Source organism: Chaetodon trifascialis, chromosome 15 (assembly GCF_039877785.1).
Source record: "Chaetodon trifascialis isolate fChaTrf1 chromosome 15, fChaTrf1.hap1, whole genome shotgun sequence".
Classification (NCBI taxonomy): Eukaryota; Metazoa; Chordata; class Actinopteri; order Chaetodontiformes; family Chaetodontidae; genus Chaetodon; species Chaetodon trifascialis.
Window position 1 is genome coordinate 24,664,496 of NC_092070.1, and position 20,054 is coordinate 24,684,549.

The following is a 20,054-nucleotide window of genomic DNA, read 5'->3' on the forward strand; positions in this document are numbered from 1 at the left end:
CAGACGCACAAAGCGCTGAATGATAATGATGCCGCAGAGTTCAGCGTTCTGACGACATGAATCCAGTGTTGACGAGCATCGTCCTGCAGTGAGCGCTTCACTGGCTGCTGCACGCTCCCACATCATCCAGTGTCTGTGTTTCAGGGCCAAATCTGCACCACAGCAGGATTTACAACACAATCAATGACACAAACTCTGGATTTGTGCTCGTTCTGTTCGTATCTGCCCAAACACGCACTTCGACCTGAAAGCACATCAGCCGGAGCGAAGGACTGGAAATGTCCCTGCGCAACGTTTATACCAACATTAGTTCCGCTTTTTCGCCTGCAGGGTGTAAATCGTGTTTGTCTTAATGTCTCATTAGACAAACCCCCCCTGACAGAGAGGACGCTGACTGACAGCAGAGAGACGCCGTCCAGCTGGCAGCTTCATGGCCTCACCTCCTCCTGCTCTCTCCTCTTCCAGCGCAGCTGAGCGTTGGCCGCCGCCATCGCCTCGATCACGAACGTGGTGGTCATGTAGCTGGTGAGAGGAGAAGAATGACAGGTTAGACGACCGGCAGGTTAACGAGCCACCGTTAACGAACAGCCATCGCTGAGGACGTGACCTGCGCAGAACAAACATCTTTCATTATCTACTGTTCCACACAGCATCTGTTCTTTGTGGTCCTGATCCAGGATCAGCCACCTCTCTGTCATGTCTGTCCATCTTTCATGCAACAATAAGACAATATGAACAGCTGATGGAGTTTTCAACCAACATCTGCTTTGAGTGAAGCAGTGGAGGAGGTGGAGAAGGAAACACTGCACACACTGAGCTTCAGGTGGAGCAAAACGTACCTCATGAATCCTAAAAAGGAGATGAGCGCTAAGCTGACCACCCAACCGGCCACGGCGAAGGCTTTGGGCATCGTCAGAGCTCCTGTTCCCACGATCAGATTGAACATGTACACCAGCCCCACCTGGAGAGGATGAGCAGGGTGGAGGGTAAAGACAGGTACTGGTGAGACTCTTTATGTCCTTCCACTGTCCACCACTAAAACCTTTTAGTGTGACTGCTGCTCTGATCTAATTCCTCTACCGGGAAAAATCTGGGTCGATCCCATATTAATGATTCGGCTAATGTAGTTTTTCTTAATGGGAGATCTCAGACACAACAGTATCAGGTGTCCCTCAGTGCCTGGCTGACAAACATCAGGCTTCTTGGTGGAAGAATCAGCCACTGTGAGGGGTGAAGACTGGGCTAATTGGACAGCCATTATCCCTATCAGGTAGCACAGTGCTTTAATGATTCAAAGCTTTAGCTTCCTGAGAAAAAACAAGCACTCGAGCAGCAGAACTTAATCTCTGCGGCGAAGTCGTGCTGACGTGAGCGAAGTCAGGGACTTAAACCAGTTTTCAAAGCCGAGGTCAGACCATAAAGAGGCCTGGAGGGCAAAAAGAGGAGTGTAAGCATTTTAACTTCCTCTTTGTTTTTGACTGCGCTTTCAAAAGCTCCATCTGTGCAAAGACATCAGGGAAAAAGACATTTTCTGTCATAAGTTCACTAATTATCTACATTCATATTTAAGTTTGAGCATCTGCAAGTGACCAGAAGACTACAGCCTCACATCTAAAAGGGTCTAAGGGTTTATTTGGCCGCTCAGGTGGACTTTGCCTTCAGACAGTTACCCGCTGCAGCCCCGAGCTTCTGCTACCACGAAGCCCGACGACAACCATCATTACAGAGGCAGCTGAACACGTGCCTGACCTGAAATGATCCAAAGAAACTGGAAATGAACCACAGTTTTCTGCAGGATACTCACAAACGCGGAGTAGGGTTCCCCGGTGTCTGTAATTCCACCTGCCATGGCTGGTGACACTGGTGCTCACCTGAAGGAGAAACAGCTAAAGTGACTTCTGTCTTCATTAGATTTTTTCAAATTAAAATTTACTTTAATGGCATGACAATAATTATAATAAGGATACTTTGGTAAACCCGATTGTAAAAGCTCCATAATATCTGAATAACAATCCAGTATGTAAACCTCGAGTGAAACAGAGCTGCACTCACAAATCTGCCAATTGGTATTTATTTCAACGTTGGCAAAAAAAAAAAAAAAAAAAAAAAGGGAAATGAGTTAAACACTTGATTCAAAACTTCTCAATTCGGCATACACATGATTCAATAAGCAGCACTTGTTTTAATAAAAATGTGTCTTTTAGCACAAATGTCCCAGCCCTTTCTTTCATTGAATCATGACAGCGTTTCGGGGTCGGGAGTGTGTGGCCACTTGTAGCAGCTTTCCTGGTTTATAAAGTTGTGTTAAAGTCACTGCTGATCTCAAGAAGCCGACATTTAATGGCTAGCAACGTAACTTCGGTGGAAGCAGCGCAGGTCAGAATCACTGTCACACTAAAACACACCTGGATAATCGTTTATTGTGACGTTTAATAAACACTGACTATTACAGGTGATACACTAGTTAATTATCCTGTAGCTAGCTACATGTGTGTCACTAACGAACTCAAAAGCAACACTTCTTACCTTACTTCTTCCCAGTGTTTCTTGCTAATTTAGCTGCTAGGCTAGCAGGATGCTCCAAGCTGTCAGCTGGATCAAATCCTCACTAGCTAGCTGAATAAACGCAGACCGTCGCCGCCCAGCTAACATGAGCTGTTCCGTTGTTGGAAAATTGGAGGGAAGTCAGTTTAAACCGACACCGTAAAGAAAAACACTTTCCCGTCAGCTAGCAAACATCTAACATTCAGCTAACTGAAGCAATAAACTAAGCAACCAGCTGAGCTGCTCGGGCATGAACCGAAGTCGAGCTACCGCTAACATAAAAGCACACTTCCGACGTGTACTTTCAAAGTAAAATCAACATGCGTTGAGAGCAGGGAAACTACACTAAAGCTTTTATTATGAGGGGAAATTGAGATGTCTTTAGTCATTACTGCGTTGAGCTTGATGCGCCTGTTAGCTGGTTTGCTCGGTTGGTTGTTGAGCCGGAAAACAAATCACGAGGTCCAATTAAATCAGATCGTGAATGTTTTTTTTTTATCTACTGTCCTAAAACAGGTGTCCGCACGCTGCTGACGGATTTTACCTCAATAAGCAGAGAATCACTTAATATTATACGATTTCACTGGTTGAATCAGATAATATTTAAATTATATCGTTCCGGATTAGTTTGTACCCGCCCATCCGTGCTGCTTAAGTAAGCAAAACAACAGCCACATATCCGGCATGCCCAATCATATGACACATAAACATGTCATATGACACGCACACCTGTCTGCCTGCGTGCACTCCGAGCACCATCACTCGCGCTTCAATCAGGCAGGTGATGCTTTGGAAATGTTTTAAAATGACCAGCTTTAATGAAGGACACAGTTCTGTAGAGACTGATGTGATTCACTGAAACAGGCGGGATGCGGGGCTTGAGCTCAGAGGTCCACAAACTGACTCTGATTGACCGGAAATGCTTCATCAAATAAAGCTGGCATCATGTAAGTGCTTTGTGACCAGCACAGGAGACTGAAAGGTGATGATATGTCAGTCAAAGCTGCAGGGAGTGTCCCTCCTCAGTGCTTTGTCCTCAGTGTCCCCCTCCTCTCATCAGTGATTTTTGTCCTTCTTTCCAGTATAATTACAGAATAACAAACAGAAGTATGTTTGATAATCTTTGTACAACTGCATGAAAAATATCAGAAGAACTCTGGTTCAAATCAACTTTATTTTGGTCTTGAAATCATAATTTAGCCATTTATTTCACAGCGTTCTGTGCTGTGTGTGCAGACTGAAAAGATCCATGAAAATATTCAAAGAATCATTAAAGGACAGAAAATAAAGAAAACAATCAATCAGAGATTAAAAAGACTTTTTCCTTCACTGCACGTGTTGATACAGTTACTATCCAGGTGATGTGCACTTTAGCTTGTTTTTAACTAGATGTGTTTTTAATTACTGTGCTCTTATTTATTCTGTGTATTTTGCTTGGGTTTTTACCCACTCTGTAAAGTGTCCTTGAGTGTTTTGAAAGGCGCTTCTAAATAAAATGTATGATTATTATTTATTATTATTATTAAAACCACCACAATCAGCATGCTCTGGCAGATTACACACACATCATGCAGTTCGGTTGTGACTCCACGCTTCAGCCATCCACACTGTGAAAATGACCACAGTTAAGAAATAGAAGACAAAGAACACACAGTCGATGGTTTCAGCCACTCTTCTGTAGCGTCCAGGCTTCCTCTTTTCTCTCTCTTGTTCCTCGGTTTCCTGCCGAGCTGCCTTCACTTCCTCCAGGATCAGCTTCAGCAGGTCGTGGCCGCGGGGCCCATCCAGAGGAGGGTGACCTTTCTCTGGTCTCGCCTGGCCTTTCTCTTCAGCTCCGGTGGGCTCTGTGTGGGAAGCAAGTTGTGTTCAGGGTCTGCGTGTACATCCAGGATCACTGATGCATCTGTGTCGGCATGAACTACTTAAAGTGTGTATTATCAATCTTCTTGCATGAAATGAGAATGTGGAGGAGTGTCTGGTAGTCAACACACATGAAGCTGCTGATGACTTCCACTGTGGTCAGTTAGTTGGATCTATTTCTGACAACATGTTCTATAAAAATAAAGGGGAAATGAGTTCAGTTTGCAGAAAACTCACCTTTGTGACAGTCGGCCTCCAGCTCAGTCTTCACTTGGGCATCGATGGATCTTTGAGCCTTCTGACCACAATCGTCGTCGAGGTCGGAGAGGAAGCTCACCAGAATGGCCTCCAGGAGGCTGACCCCCACCAGGATGAAGACCGTGACGCAGTAGCTGGCTGGAATAAAGGTGCAGAAACATTACTGCGAGCCCTCGGTCACAGTTTGGGCTCCGATCTGAGGTCTGGGTGGCAGCTCACCGATCAGCGGCAGCTTGTCCTCGGTGGACGGCAGCATGTCCTGGAGAATCAGCAGTAAGACGGAGATGGACAGCAGCACGGTCACTTTGAAGCTCAGCTTTTCGCCTCTGGCACCGTTGATGAAGAAAGAGGCCAAATCCAGGACCAGCAGATAGAACAGGGGCACGATTAAAATGATCACATACAGCATCGGCTTCCTGGTGATTGTGATCTGAACAGAGAAGTCACATTAATTAGAGACAAACACTGAGAGGAGGCGACTCACTTCAACACGAGTGTCTTCTCACCAAGAACGTGAGTGTCTTGTAACTTGAACCATTATAACTGATGATTTCAATGTTTTGAAGTTGCCATTCTCCCTGAGTAACCATGACCTGCTCAGACAATTGAGTGAGGTTTATGTCACTGGTGACCGTCCCAAACATTATATTTTCCTCTGCAAAGACAATAAAAAAGCATTAAATCATGACATCGAGCGGGTTCCAGAGCAGCTCTGGATGTCAGAAAATGCTGCGAGCCTGAGTTCATCAGGTGTGATTTACCTCCATTGTTCATGAGTCCAAATGTGATGTTACAGCGCTGTTCATCAAAGGGGAACAGAAAGAGCTTCAGCTGACAGGTGGAGGTCAGCCGCTGAAGTGTGTCGGTGATCACCTGACCGCTGGGAGACACGCTGGCACGCAGACCTTTATGGATGCTCCCAGTATCAGACACACTGGAGGAGCAAAGACAAGAGTATCTGCAGCAACGCACACATGGCTCATTTTGTTCTGCATCCTTTTGTAACGAGAATTTCTGCACCGTGGCATCAATAAAGTCTTATCTTATCTTATCTTATCTTATCTTATCTTATCTTATCTTACAGGGCATTTGGCCCAGGTGTAATAAATGTCATATGTGGTAAAATCCAGTAGATGGTAGTAAAGTCAGTGTACTGACTGACAGCTGTAACCATCAGACTTCATACGGACAGCAGTCGCTTCGGGGGACAATCAATTCAATTCAGTTTTATTTGTATAGCGCCAAATCACAACAGAAGTTGTCTCAGGACACTTTCCATATAGAGCTGGTACAGACCAAGCTCTTTATCTACAGAGAACCAACAACCACAAATACAAATATGTCCACACTGGTTGACATTGTGCTTGCAGATGTGTTTATTTAGCAGAGGTCTGCTCCCTCCTAATTATTAAATACGATTTTCTTCTGTGTTTACGGCTTGTTGAGCGGCCCCCCCAGACCCTCAAACTGCAGTTGTAATATAACAGTAATGCGACATACTCCTCTTGGATTTGCACATTTGGGATCCAGAGCTTCGACAGCGGAACAAACAGCAAGCTAATCCCACAGAAGTGTGACGGTTCCCAGGTTAGGAATTCATTTGTCCACCTCTGGGAAGAGAAAGGGTTGCATTTAAAGACGTCATGACGCAGACTGATGAGTGTGGAGGCCTGAAGCTGACGTAACAGACCCACTTTGAACATCTTTGGCTCCTGAACCAAACGTGATCATTTCTTACCATCTCAATCCAGATGTGACTGGTGACAGTCTGAGACTTCTCGTCCTGCAGACAAACAGCAGCACTGAGGTAAGTATTCAGAACACGTGTGTCCTCACATTCATTTAGTGGTTTCTACAAACGCAGATAGTTTGTTTTCCAGATGTTCGCCACTTTAATAAATGAAAGGTGAGCAGAATTTCATCTGTGCTGCTCGCAGCGTTGGAAACTGGTTACTGATGTGAACATTTGGCTCTGGACTAAAGAGAAAACCAGGGACAAAAGGCCTTTATTCAGACCTTTAACCAAAGTAAAAGCAATGGTTCTAAGTACCTAATAAAGTGGCAACTTAGTGGATGTTTGGCATTTAAAATCAAGTCTGTTTCAAATGAATTCAGTCGAATAAAAAGTGAAGTATTTCCCTCTGAAGTCTAATTAGTAAAATGCTCAAATCAAACACAGTAACTCAGTAAACGTCTCCACGCTGAATGAAACCAAAAGCAGCGGTGCTGCTCGATCACACACTGGATTCAGGTTTTTGTGTTTTGGGTGAACTGACCTTTATGAACCACACCTGCATGAGAGCGATGAACTGCAACAAACACTCACCACCTGCAGAATGCCGGACAGCACCATGTCCACCTGGATGACGGTGGTCGTGGTCCACTTTTTCACGGGTCGCGAGATTGTAAGAAAATCATTTGTTGTTGTCAAGTTTAAATGTTCCAGAAGACCAAAGTATGAGCAGTCTGAGGTCTGAGTGCTGGAAACAGCTGCTGAGGAGACGAGAAAACACACACCAGCAACATCCTCATCCTGAGACTCTACATCCCAGTTTCATGTTTTAATCAGAACCAGTTTAATGTGTGAACTCACCAGTTAAAGCGAGGAACGCCAGAACCCTCAGAGCTGCCATGACTGTGTGCCTTCATCCCAGCCTGAGCAAACCTTTAAAGCTGCAAAGCTGTTCTAGAAACAGAACAATGCGACAGCTGAGCGCAGCAGAGGCTTCAAAAGGTTTCATTAAAGCGTCTCTTTGCTTACGAGACATCCTATAAATCACCTGAACCTTTTCATTGTTGACCTGCAGCTGAAGCAACAAGTGGACAGGAGTGTGACGGCAGGTGGGGGAGGGAGGCCTTTCACTGCACGCCCCACTCCAGCTGATTCCTGCTTTTAATTAGAAAATGTACAAAAACGCTGCACATGAACAGAGCGTGAGACCCCAGCAGGCCGGCGTGTCCGCAGAGGGACAAACGTCGTCCTCCAGGGACTTCAGACAAAATCTGCAGCTGCACTCAGGTCCTCGTCCTAACTCGCTCTGTGTCAGCAGAGCAGCTGATGAAGATGATGATGAAAAGTCACTCAGTGGACCTTCAGATTCTTCTCAAACAGAGAAGTTCAAGTGCAAAGCGTCCATTTAATCATAGAACACGAAGACAATGATTTCAGTTCATACTGTGTTTACAGAGCAGCTGAGTCTGTCTGCCAGTGACAAACCAGTGAAAAACCAGTGACAAACCAGTGACTGAAGTGTCTCTGGGACACTGTAAGAAAATCAGAACTGGGACGATTCTTTAAAAACAGATATTTGAGTTTTTATTTTCCTCCTCGCTGCAGGAAGCGTCTGGAGGGAAACATGGTGACAGTAACAGTGTTTGAGTGACTCCTCACATGAAGAATACAACAGTTTGACACTGAAAGACTTCACTGAAATCATCGTGGAAAGATCTAAAACTCTCCTCCACTGATACAAAACAGCTCAGACACGTTTCAGAGAGATTTTCTTTCCATCTGTGACATCAAGGACTGCTTCATTTCTGGAAGTCCAGCCCACACGGACTCGTCCAGAGGTCCTCAGGGGTACACATCAGTGGGCAGGTGGAAGTCTTTGAAGGTGTAGAAGGAGATGTCTCCGTGGTCCACCACAGCAAAGACCACCGGGACGTCTCCGCTCTGGAAGGACAGCAGCTTGATGGCTCGCAGGTCGGGCACAGGACCGTCGAAACTGAGGCACAGCGGGGAGGGAGAGCAGGTGCGTCGTCAGATCAGGAACTGAACACACAAGCTAACCCTGAACAGACAAACACACACACACACACACACACACACTGCTCACCTGCACACACACATGCGGGCGTAGGGTTTCCCCGGGCTGCTCTTCTTGAAGTCAGCCACCGTGTCCGGCTGGTAAACGTTGAAACAAAGCGTCCACCCGTCCGAGCCCTGAATGCTGGACAGACAAAGCACAGCGTCCTGCTCACTCTGAATTAAAGGTCATGAACTGAGGCGGGCCGCACATTAGGTCGCGTGTTCGATGCCGGCCGTGTTTACACTGTGAGGCTCATGTTCACCTGCAGCAGGTAAGTCATGAGTATTCATGACACTATGAACAAAACCAGATGGAAGCAAAGACGCGTCATTAACTCCCATCATCCATCTGTGCCGCTCTCATTTTCTCTGTTTCACCTGCAGCAGCATCTTTTAATGGAGGGCTGTTTTCCCGCAGCTGCTGTCTGAGCTGGCATCACATGAATCAAACCTTCTTACCGACGTTCAGCGTGAGAGGACGCAGGAACACTGATACCTGTCAGCTCCCTCCAGCAGATGCGTAGGTTTAACCACACTGATTTTGTCCAGCAGCTCCTCTGGAATGAAAACCAAAAACAGCTGATGGATAATGCAGGTTAAAATCCCGAGCTGACGTTCCAGGTGAGGTGCGTGTGACCTCACCTGTGGAGATTGGCTGTCTCGGGTCGTGCAGAGGAGTGACCTTGCCTTCCCACAGGTGTGCTGGCCGGCCTTTACGCCTCGCCTCCCGCCTCGCCAGGAGCTCCCGATACTCCGGCCAGTTTCTGCACCGCTGAACCTTCAGAGGAACGCAGATGTGACCCCCCCCCCATAATAAACAACAAACACGAGGATTTCCCAGAAAACAAAGCGAAACGTTCTTCAGCTGCTACAAACCTCTCTGTCTTTGTTGATGTCCCACCGGCGCCGGCGCTTGTCCTCTTCCCTCTTCTGCTCCTTTGGGGACATCTTCACCTTCCGCAGGTTTATCCTCTGCCTCCAGGGGGCGACGTCACAGACGCCCACAGCCACAGAGCCGGGGAGCAGGGAGGGGTCTGGAGGGAGCAGGCAGCTGGAGGGGCTCTCCCTGGAGCCCAGGTCAGGGAAGGGGATGGAGCTGAAGCGCCAGCGGGAGCGACCGGAGGCGAGCTGGCCGTCTGATTGGTCCCGCGGAACATCGGTCAGCCACCACGTCCTGCCCCCGCCCTCATCTGCTGAGGCTGCAGCGGCGGTCTGGGCCCCCGAGGCCCCTGGAGACGACATCAGGTGTGACTCAGGAGGCTTCTTCTCGTCTTCCTCTGTCCTGTCAGCTGTGGATGCTTCCTGAGCTTCACTGTGAAGCGAGAACAAACACTGACGACACAAACCTCCGTTTAAAAGGGATCACCAGTGGAGCTACAGCACGACCAGCGGACTCGAACTTCTACAAAGCCAATCACTGTCACTGACCAGACAGAACAAGCTGCCTGACAGATTCTTTGAACCTTTCCTCCAAGTTTACTGACTAAACCTAAAAACTGAAGGACATGAATGGACACTGGGAGTGATTGTGCTCCGGGCCTGGTTCACCTGGATGCTGCTGTGGGGGGGCTGCTGCTGCGCTTCCTCTTCACCTGCCTCCTCGCTCTGTCACGTGACTGAGGCAGGTTCAGCTGCCTCGCGTAGGACGAAGGCTGCGAGCTGAAAGGAGCCAAACACGACACACAGCACAGGAAAGTGCTGTCAGTGAACACAGTTTGATTATTGATGATTGATTCTGGTTTTAGTTACATTTTACACACAGTCCAGAGTGTGTGTGGGGGGGGTCTTTAAATGTGGTACTGATCATGGACTGATGGATTAAATTAGTGCCTTGGACCGCCGCTCTCGCCCCTACAGCTCTGTTGTTATTCTCTTGCTTATGTTTGTGATTCAGATTCTGTTACCTGAGATCGAATCTGTGCACCACGTAGCCGAGCCGCTTCAAGTGCCCGAACACCTTTGTGATGAAAAAGAGTCGTCAGACGAGTTCAGCCGGTGGTCCTCCCTCAGCGTGTCTGGGGGTGTGCTCGTACCTGATACTGCTGCAGGCTAACTGTGCGCGAGGACAGAAATCTCTCATACCCGTCCTGGATGGACAGCGGCAGGTCCTGGTAAAACACCTGCAGGCTCCCCTGATCACACAGCACAGTGCACACAGGTGTTACAGATCACATGTCGCAGCAGAAACACAAAGCATGCTGTGTCCTGAGAGGGTGAACCACGCCCTGGTGAACAGGTGTGATCTGCCACTCACACACTCCATCAGGTACAGAGCCTCTTCGGGGAGGAGACGCTGCTTGCCGTTGGCAGAAAAGCCCATCGTCTGCCAAAACTTTCCCTGAAAAACAGCATTCAGATCTGACTGACGTGTCACAACAAGATGAGCTGATCACAGGTCAGCGATGCAGTACTCACAGCTGGAGACTGGAGCTCCACTATCTGCTCGCTTGGAATCCACGAGGCCTTCACCAGGTTTCCTCTGCGGCAAAATAAAAGCATCATCAAGCACCTTCTTCAACAGATTTCTCTCCAGCAGGCACACAGCTCTGACATATTATCGCCTCAGAGTATGTGTGTTTGCTCATCAAAACATGCTGCACACATGGGGCCACAGTCACACTCCTTTAGCTCAGGTCTGCTCTGAGGACTCAGGCTCCTGAGAAAAACATCTTCAGCTGACAGATGGCAAACTTTCTTCAGCAGTCATTAGCTCTGCAGCCTGTCTGGTCTGCTGAAAACACCGCCTGCTGCTGGAAACGTGGTTAATGAGAGCGCCCACGCTGAACCTAAATGTGCCCTAAATCCAAATCTATGAGCTGGTGAGGCGAATAACAGCTGTGAGGAGCCGCAGAGTTGGTGCTAAATCTCTGTTCACTCTCATCTCATCACCACAAGCGACCTCTTCCACATCCAATCACTGGACTCATTACACTATAAAGATATTGATTAAAGGAGCAGTAAAGATTTCCTACTCTTCAAATACTACTTTCCTTCATTATCACTATTTTGACTTTATTTAGGTGTCAAAGTTGCAGCTCCATTATATATGTTATATATGTGATATGTTCATTTATTGATGCATTCAGGGACATTCAGAAATCCAAGCTTTCAGAGTAATTTGCCAAACAGCAAACTTTTTATATTATAACCACAGTCACATTGTCTTCTCATACATCTATGTTTGCCTGCAGTAGGTCTCTGAATGCATCACTACAATGAGGAGTGATTTGACGATGGACGGATGGACAGATGGACGGATGATGGACGGATGCTACACCCACTCACAGCTTCTCCACTCTCTCCTCTGATATGAGGCCCCAGTGCTCGTTCAGGCTCTGCTCGAGCCGCCTTCTTTGCTCATCAGAGTCATTGGGAAAGAAGTCCTTCTGTCCTCTGACTGGGATCTTGTGACTCCTGGACCGCGCTGCAAACAGTTCAGATGGACTGGAATTAAAAGGAAGACAACAACGCTCAGATTCAGCCATTTGATGCTGTTATCACCACATAAAACAAGACATAGATTACAAACTGAAAGGCCTGGATGGAAAAACATGTTTTAAATTGAACTTATAGTTAATGAAAATGCGATTTTTATCACACTTTTATGAAACTTATCAAGTTATATGTAATATGTGAGCAGCAACGCTAAGGATTTTATATCCATGTTTGTTGTTTTGCTGCTTTTGGAGAAAAAAATAAAAGCACAGATCAGTTTCTGCTGATACAATAATCAAAGGGTCAAAGGCCACAGAGAGAGACCAGGTGTAGAAAACCACCAACGGTAATGCCTGATAAACTACAGTACAGCTAACTTACATTAGCGTTACTGGCAGTTAGCCTCCAAACTTTGCTAGCTAACGGTTAAATGAACCATGTGAACAGGAAGCGTTTCAGAGCTCAGACAACAGTAAACATGTGACCAAAAGCCACTAAAACTTAAATCATGTCACAGTTATTGATCCCCTGTGGCTAAATTCTTTAACAACTGCGAGTAAAAATGACGACGCACCTTAATATTTCACTGAAGAACTTGCCGTCAGTGTCCCTCTTGTTTTGGTCCGCCATGTTTGCTGCCGCAGACGCTCCGCGGTGCAGATGTCCGCTGGGTCCTACTGCCCGCCGCCACTCTTCAAATGTAGTTACAGACATGACCAGCAGGGGGAGCGCACACAGCTGTTTGGCGTTTGTTCTGCAGTAGAAAGGCATGACAAAAATGTCACATTTTAAGTTTTAAGGAAAGCAAATACAGTCATACACAATGTACTCTATCGCAACCATCTCCAAATTAAAGTAATAATGCTCGGAACAATTAGCTTATTTACGCTTCAAAATAACCTGTATTTGAAGTATAATCATATTTTTCTACCTGAAAAAGCGTGTATAAAATTAAAGAATTATAGATTTAGTCCCAGAAAAACACCGTGGTCTAATTGTGTTTATCTTTACATCTAAAGGAAACTAAGGACATTTTATGCTAAATAACAGCATACAGTACGCACTGATTAATTTAATAGCCTATAGAATATTGAATACATATTGTTTTAGCGTCATCTTGTGGACTTTTAAAAGACTTTCTCCAACAGATCAGTTGTGTGTGGAAGCTGCATTCAGTAACACCGGTGTCATTTCATTGACATCTTTGAGGTAAAGGTGAATGCAGACATGCAGAAGGACTGAATCGGCTGTTTGAAGGTACAGAAGTCAAACTCTATTTTCAGTTTTCAATCTGATAATTTACCAGACAGACTATTTGTTTTCAGTCCGTTCAAAGGCTGCATATTAACCAGCATCCTCCTTTTCTCCCTTCAGAAGTTTGCTGTCCTCAGCACGATTCAGCTGCATGCTGCTGCAACATGTCAAGTTTCTGAAATCAATTAAAAAAAATAAAAATTTTAATGCTAAAACACTGAACTACTAAAACCACTAAAAATAACATGTAGGTTTTTAGTTTTGCCTGCAAAGGCACGATCTCCCTCATCACCTAACGTGAGCTGAAGAAGAGGTCCCGTTCACTGTACCTGGACTTTACACACTTCTTGGTGTTTGCATTTGGTCCAGTTTGTCAACCCACTGGACGTCGATATGATCCAATCTTGTCTAAACAGTCATTACATAAAGATGAGTAAAGGCTGACAGATGCTGTTTCTTGCACATCAATGTGTTTAAAGAGGAGGAGTTTGGAGATTCACAGCATAAAAAGCTCCAGCTGAGGCAGTCTGTCTGCAGCAGGACCTCTGCAGTGGCACAGTATGGACACAGCTTCACTGCACTTCTATGTCTTCATTCAACTTCTCACATAACACTGTGTTGTTTCTGCAGGTTTGCTGAGACAAAATGAGACCGTCCGCCGTCCTTTCTGTCCTCGCCATCTTCGCGGCGTTGGCCGGTAACTGTAAACCTTTGCTTTGTGTGCTTTGTGAGAAATAGCTGCATTCTAATATATTCTAATATATGATGACATCCTGCTCTCTGCGGCTCTTCTTCTCCCCACCACCTGTGTCCTCTCCCTCAGGGTGCTTTGCCTTTAAGACCTTGGTGTTCCAGTCTGAGACCAGTAACAGTTATGTGGAGATGATCCCCCAGAAGCCTCTGAACCTCAGAGCTTTCACGCTGTGCATGCGAGTGGCCACAGAGCTGAGTGGCGAGCGTGAGGTCATCCTGTTCGCATACCGGACTGGAGACTACGATGAGCTGAACGTGTGGCGTGAGCTGGACGGCAGGTAGACGCTCTGAGGGCCGCCAGCGGGGCGACGCTCTGTGGGCCGCCGGCGGGGCGACACTCTGAGGGCCGCCGACGGGGCGACGCTCCGAGGGCCGCCGACGGGGCGACGCTCTGGCTCTCGCTGCTGAAAACAAAACTTTCTCAACAAGAAATACCAGTACTAATAACTACAATGTTCTGTCACTACTAATACTGCTACGACCACTACTACTACAAACAATAGACTGCCACTACTAACAATCCCACTACTATTATTGCTATTACCAACAGCAGGCTACAACTACCAGCAATACTACTACTACAACCACTAATAACAATATCTTTCATTCTACTAATACTGGTACAATTCTACTTCTACTAATGAGACTCCTTCTTCTTCTTCTGCTTCTACAGCTTAAACAAACAACACTACTACTACAAGTGCTGATACTACTACTATGAACAACAGGCTACCTCTGCTAACAGTATTACTACTACAAACAGTGTACTGCGACCGGACACCACATTTGCTTTATCTTTTCACCTTGAACTGTATGTTTGCATCGTTGTATCCTCTGAAGCTGTCTGAAGGACTCATTCTGAACGTGTGTTTTTAGGTTGGCCTTCTACCTGAGTGGGGAAGGCGTTTTCTTCCGAGTCCCTGAGCTCGGCGCCCTGCAGACCCACCTGTGTGTCACCTGGGATTCCAGATCAGGTGCGGCCGCCCTCTTCATGGACGGGAGGAAAAGCCTGACAAAGATTTACAAGAAGAATCACACCGTCCGCCCCGGAGGCAAGGTCATCCTCGGACAAGATCCGGACGTCTACCTGGGTGATTTTGACGCCAACCAGAGTTTTGTTGGCGAGATCGGTGATGTGAATCTGTGGGACTACGTCCTCTCGGACACCATGATCCAGGACATGTCCTCTGGGAAGAGAGTGCCAAGAGGAAACATTTTCGACTGGGAAACCACACAGCTTAAAATCAACGGGCAGGTGGACGTTCTTCATCAGGAGCTGTGATGCTCACCTGTCAGCCCATTTCTAAGTCTGTTTTCAGTTGAATAAAAGCTTATGGCGGCAAAACCTGTTGTTGTGGTGGAATATTTCACATGAGGACTGCATCAGTGCTCACCTAACACACACAAAGAGACCACCGAGGAGGGAAAGTGAACCCTGAGGCCAAAAATTATTCACAATTTACCACAGTGAAACCATCTCTAACAGCAATATTAAACTAATAATGTAAAGTACAATTAGCTTAATTAATTATACTTCAAAGTAACTTGTATTTGAACTGAAATCAGTGATGGATTTTGCAGCACTGTGTAGACTAGTAACAGTGTACAGAACACAAAACACGCGCAGCCTATCAGAACCGTGATGATACGTGTTGATCTAAACATCGTGTCATCTTTCATTGTTCACGCGACAACGCTGTCGATCGGGACATGCACGAAAAAGTACACATTGTTCACACATCAGCTGACAGGCACGGACGGGGTTCGAACCCGCGATCTTCGGTTTACGAGACCGACGCCTTACCACTTGGCCACCGCGCCTGGCAATGTAAACGGGGAGCAGTTTAGTGATTTAACGGGTGCTATGGTACTGCTGCTGGCCGAGTTCCCTCTGCGACCGATTCGATATGATCGCCTGTATGAGCGAACGTGCGCACCAGACTCCATTCAAAATATGTGCTGTTTTCACTCGGTTGCATATGGACTAACATTAATCATTCACGAGTTTCCCTGTCATTCGAAAGCCCCGTGAATTCTGCAAAACTCAATACAAAAACGAGAACGATTCAGTAAACTTTTGTTTGCGTTAATAACGTTATGTATTTTAGCTGCAGAATTCACGCGCACCGTGAAACGTTAGCTGCTGAAATGTGAATGAATTGAAATTAAGCGCACCTTGACACATTTCTTCTGTACCGCCGAATGTCCCAGAAAGTGGCCTCGGTGATGATAAAGTGTCCTGGGTAATGTTTTATTAACTATATTGTTGTGGGTGTTGATATCAAAAAAGGCGTTAAAAGTCGAAACGAAGTTTGGCGTACCTCTGTCGCCATACAACAGATGCAAAAAACAAAACAAAACCCGGAAGTAAGTGAAGCTGTTCTCGGAAGATGGGAAATTCATCGTTTCTCTGAAACATGCTAACGTTAGCTCCAGGTGTCATACGATGATGTGAAACTGTGAAACTCGTGCACAGATGTGGAGATTCAGCGGTACTTACTGAAAACAGAAGTAGCTCATGCTGTAAGTTACAGTGCTGGCGTGGCCGGAAGAAACAAGCCTGTGTGTTAGCTAAAGCGTTAGCTCGCTAGCAGAGGGTCTCTACTCTCATGTTATTTAAGTTTGTCTGTCTGTATGAGATACGTTATTCGTCTGCATGTTAAAATAGTGCTGCCGTTACATTATTGCTGTTACGTTACGTTATGTTAGTTTTACACATTCAAGAGCATTGTAGCAAAACGTGTTACGCATGTGAAATTGCATTAAAAAGCGTTTAAGGTTAATGAAATCGTTCTGTCAGACATGTTTACACATTAGACAAAGCATGAATTAAGACCTTTCTCACATCACTGAGAGCCATTCTTCAATTCGGCATGTCAAATGACTTCAGTATGTAAAGCTGAAACTTTATCTAAGGCCTTCTATTGATGGATATTGATCCTAATCCCTTCTGATGGAGGCTCAAGTTTGCTCAATTGGACCTAAGAAATAAACCTCTTCAGTGTGTCCCCATAGCTGAAGCTTCTATTATAAGGTTATAATTCAAAAGTGATCATTTTATAGGCCTATTGATATCCTGTCACCTCGCAGCCCACCGTTACATAAAGCAGGTAAACAAAGCATTACAGTAAGAAACGGATATAAAAGTAGAACCACATGATTCTTTCAGGGTTTCTGAAAGAATTCTGCTCGGTGCCTCGTTGAAACCTCGGCGTCTTGTGTTCTTGTTCCAGGTTTTGACGGAGGCTCTCTGATCTGCTGACCCGAGCCTCTCGGTCTGCTTCACCATGCCGCTGGTGGTGGACGCTGTGTGGGCGCTGTGGAGCATCGGAGCTGGCATCTATGACTACTTCCACACCAGCGCCATGGAGGAGAGGATCCACACGCTGGAAAACGTCCTGTCCATCCACCAGTTTGTGATCGCGGCCCTGTCGGCAGGCCTCATCCTGCTCATGACCTATATCCTATGGAGAAAACACTGAAACCCCCGTGGACCATAACCAAGATCCCACTCCATGTTGTTTTGTCTCATGTTACCCAGGGTAGTGTCCATCCTGAGTGTCAGAGAGACCATTTGGATCATGTGGCTGCTCTCACTTGAAAATCAAGCTCATTTAGTAACAAGCAGAATGTCCCAGATGAGGTCAGGAGCACTGATGGGCAACTAAACCGAGCAGCAAAGCTCCACAAGGACTCCACCAACATGGGTGTTTGAAAAGCCTTCAGGTTGTCTGTCTTATCAGCCCGTCTGTCTGTCTCTGTGCTTTAGATGCTAAACTGGCCTGAGAAATACGAAATCATAACCGCTTGTCAAGGCAACTTTGCACTTTGATTCAAAGAACCTGACCGTCAAGAAAATGATGATGTCCAGTGACTGAAGCATCATCCTGGTGCATGAAGAGGTATGACAACTTTCCCTGAAACGCCAGACGCTTTAGAATTTAAAACTGGATTTGTTACGGACGTTAGGTCTGACTGTGGAAGCCATTTTTAACCCGTTATGATCAGAACATAATTACCTCCAGATCAACTGTGTTTACATGTGTTTGTCGCAGTGCTCATTCATTTACTGACACCATCGTCTCATCGTCCCGACATAAACTTTATCGTCGTCGTGACTTTCTTATCTTTGTCATGAGGAAACAAACGGTGGCCGCCGTGTTGTCTTCTCTGTAACGTCTGCTCTGTTGTCGTCACAGATGCCTCCTTTCTGTCAGAGTTGAGAAACTCACTGTGGTTCGTCTGTCGTCTGAGTGACTGTAAATAAGCCTGTTATAAGCAGATATTGACATTTTTAAGTCATCCGAACAGCATTAAAGTTCACTAACAGGGTCAATGAGTTGTGATCTTGAGGCAGCAGGCTTAGAAACTTACTAACAATGCCAGACGTTTTAATAATTTTTCGCTTCAGTGACTTCACTGGACCTTTCTGTGGTAAATGGGTTAAACTGTGTCACCCCTGATGGGTTTTAATGGGATGGGATGCAGAGGACATGCTGTGTTCCACCCTCGTATGTTGGTGTCGGGTCACGTTGTTGCGGCAGAGCTTTGATGGGAATGTTTGGCTGTGATCAGTAAACTGGGCTGAATCCAGCTCATCAGACTGGGTTCTAACTGGCAGTCAGTTTAAGGGCTGGAAGTGTTGCACTGTTACAGTAAAGATTATAATCAAAGCAGAGATTTTAAAGACCACACATGTGAACGACCTGGAATAACAGGATAAAAAACACTGTTCGGAAGTTTAAACACTGGGAGATGAATGATACTGAATGTGGTTTCTTTACCTTTTCATGCTAAGGAGGAGGGACTGGGGGATGTAGGATGGAGGTTACTTTATTTATTGAGTGTACTCTAATGTGTTCTGGAAAGGCAGGCTGTGTCTGTTTGTATTGAATTTGTCTAAGTTTACATTTTTATAACCGTTTCCAGTCTGTCGTCCAGGTGTTTGAAAGAAAATGGTCCAATGGTTGAATCACTGTCACTACTGTACCTGCTTACTGTGCGTCACTGATGATCCACCGCCATGGCTACTGCTAAAGGGAATGTGTTGGAATAATAAATCCTAATTTAAATCCCAGCTCTGCTTTGTCACACTTGTGTTTTAATTATTAATGTTTGTCCTCTGTCAGGATTAACATGTTAAAAAGATAATAAACAATGAAAAGAACATTCTTCATGATCACAGACAGTATTTTACTGCTAAGGTCATTTTATTTACAGCAGCAGTCAAATGTTAGGACACACTAAGCTGATTAAGTGATGGTGAGCATTTTTCCATGTTCAGAGCTTTTTGAAAATAAATCTATGAGCAAACATCAGCATCTAAATCTGAAATAATGTACTCATTCATTCATTCATTCTGGTGCTTCCATCATGCAATGAAGTCTGCCACATTGCTCTGATAGTACTTTATTTTCAAGACTATTAACTAATCAATAAATGAACCAGTGGCTATGCGCACTTTGATTTTAACAGGCTGTGTTTTCAGTGATTTTAAATGTGATGATGTGTCTTCAAGGGAAAAAATCCAAAGAAAATCAGAATATACACAATTTATCCGGCTCTTATGTAAAACTTCTTCCCTAAACAACATTGTAAACAGTGACTTCACTCGAGTTATATTAATTTAATTTTAATTAATTTCTGACCTTATTTAGACAAGGTTTACCAAACTGCACGCGGCAAATGTTCCTGTCTGCGCCTCCTGCTTCCAATTCGTACAATGAGATCAGTCAATATTTCCACCAATGAGAGCACAGGGTTTCACAAACAAGCACGATGATTGGGTAGACCTATTGGAAGGCGGGATCTTTCAACACAACTCACAGTGGAGCCGAGGTGGAACCTTCAACCTATATTTTTGTCAAGTCGATAAAATTAGGCCAAAGTAGACGATACTCGCATGACTTTTGCCTCCAAAATAAAAGCATGCGATAGGTCAGGATGCTGCTTTCAGCTAACTTGTGTTTGATTTAATAAGTATTTCCATTAAGATGTATTACTGATTACTATATTAGCATTCGCATCACACAAAAATTAAGTGAAACACACGTTTAACAATTGTATATTTTAATTAGAATTTATTTAGAAAATACTGACCGGATAGTCGTGTTGTTATTTTTTGTGGCTTTCCAGTGCCGTT

The 20,054-nt window shown here is 45.4% G+C and overlaps 4 protein-coding genes and 1 non-coding gene across 5 annotated transcripts in view; 1 reads left to right on the forward strand and 4 right to left on the reverse strand.

Annotated features, from left to right (window-relative positions):
- tmem104 (transmembrane protein 104) overlaps positions 1-2,807 on the reverse strand; it is a 42,568-nt gene extending 39,761 nt beyond the window's left edge. The window contains exons 1-4 of the mRNA XM_070981881.1: positions 2,527-2,807; positions 1,805-1,871; positions 840-961; positions 441-522 (exon numbers count right to left, since the gene is read on the reverse strand). Of these exons, the coding sequence (XP_070837982.1) occupies positions 441-522; positions 840-961; positions 1,805-1,849 (249 nt within the window). The 5' untranslated portion in view covers positions 1,850-1,871; positions 2,527-2,807. The remainder of the gene's footprint in view (positions 1-440; positions 523-839; positions 962-1,804; positions 1,872-2,526) is intronic.
- A 1,292-nt stretch (positions 2,808-4,099) lies between these two features.
- Positions 4,100-7,423, reverse strand: LOC139343860 (5-hydroxytryptamine receptor 3A-like). Its single transcript, XM_070981693.1, has 9 exons — positions 7,256-7,423; positions 6,989-7,155; positions 6,401-6,445; positions 6,163-6,272; positions 5,424-5,596; positions 5,169-5,317; positions 4,882-5,092; positions 4,642-4,800; positions 4,100-4,388 (listed from the first exon to the last, which is right to left on the reverse strand). The coding sequence occupies exons 1-9, from the start codon at positions 7,293-7,295 to the stop codon at positions 4,111-4,113; spliced, it is 1,332 nt and encodes a 443-aa protein (XP_070837794.1). The 5' UTR covers positions 7,296-7,423; the 3' UTR covers positions 4,100-4,110.
- A 534-nt stretch (positions 7,424-7,957) lies between these two features.
- Positions 7,958-12,568, reverse strand: tsen54 (TSEN54 tRNA splicing endonuclease subunit). Its single transcript, XM_070981894.1, has 12 exons — positions 12,480-12,568; positions 11,756-11,914; positions 10,886-10,949; positions 10,725-10,808; positions 10,504-10,602; positions 10,375-10,427; positions 10,019-10,129; positions 9,347-9,782; positions 9,113-9,248; positions 8,967-9,027; positions 8,499-8,612; positions 7,958-8,387 (listed from the first exon to the last, which is right to left on the reverse strand). The coding sequence occupies exons 1-12, from the start codon at positions 12,533-12,535 to the stop codon at positions 8,237-8,239; spliced, it is 1,524 nt and encodes a 507-aa protein (XP_070837995.1). The 5' UTR covers positions 12,536-12,568; the 3' UTR covers positions 7,958-8,236.
- A 1,142-nt stretch (positions 12,569-13,710) lies between these two features.
- LOC139344010 (C-reactive protein-like) lies at positions 13,711-15,194 on the forward strand. The gene is made up of 3 exons (XM_070981893.1): positions 13,711-13,856; positions 13,983-14,190; positions 14,789-15,194. The coding sequence occupies exons 1-3, from the start codon at positions 13,805-13,807 to the stop codon at positions 15,192-15,194; spliced, it is 666 nt and encodes a 221-aa protein (XP_070837994.1). The 5' UTR covers positions 13,711-13,804.
- A 467-nt stretch (positions 15,195-15,661) lies between these two features.
- On the reverse strand, positions 15,662-15,733 carry trnat-cgu (transfer RNA threonine (anticodon CGU)). Its single transcript has one exon. It is a non-coding gene; the product is annotated as a tRNA-Thr (tRNA).
- Between the last annotated feature and the right edge of the window lie 4,321 nt (positions 15,734-20,054).

Coding starts and splice junctions, on each gene's coding strand:
- LOC139343860 (XM_070981693.1), bottom strand. CDS start 7,295: ATGGCAGCTCTGAGGGTTCTGGCGTTCCTCGCTTTAACTG. Junction 6,446..6,988: donor TGTCCGGCATTCTGCAGGTG/GTGAGTGTTTGT, acceptor GTTTGTCTGCAG/GACGAGAAGTCTCAGACTGT. Junction 6,273..6,400: donor GTCACATCTGGATTGAGATG/GTAAGAAATGAT, acceptor TTCTCTTCCCAG/AGGTGGACAAATGAATTCCT.
- LOC139344010 (XM_070981893.1), top strand. CDS start 13,805: ATGAGACCGTCCGCCGTCCTTTCTGTCCTCGCCATCTTCGCGGCGTTG. Junction 13,857..13,982: donor CATCTTCGCGGCGTTGGCCG/GTAACTGTAAAC, acceptor CCTCTCCCTCAG/GGTGCTTTGCCTTTAAGACC. Junction 14,191..14,788: donor TGGCGTGAGCTGGACGGCAG/GTAGACGCTCTG, acceptor GTGTGTTTTTAG/GTTGGCCTTCTACCTGAGTG.
- tsen54 (XM_070981894.1), bottom strand. CDS start 12,535: ATGGCGGACCAAAACAAGAGGGACACTGACGGCAAGTTCTTCAGTGAA. Junction 9,249..9,346: donor ACATCAACAAAGACAGAGAG/GTTTGTAGCAGC, acceptor GTTCCTCTGAAG/GTTCAGCGGTGCAGAAACTG. Junction 9,028..9,112: donor GAGACAGCCAATCTCCACAG/GTGAGGTCACAC, acceptor TTTTCATTCCAG/AGGAGCTGCTGGACAAAATC.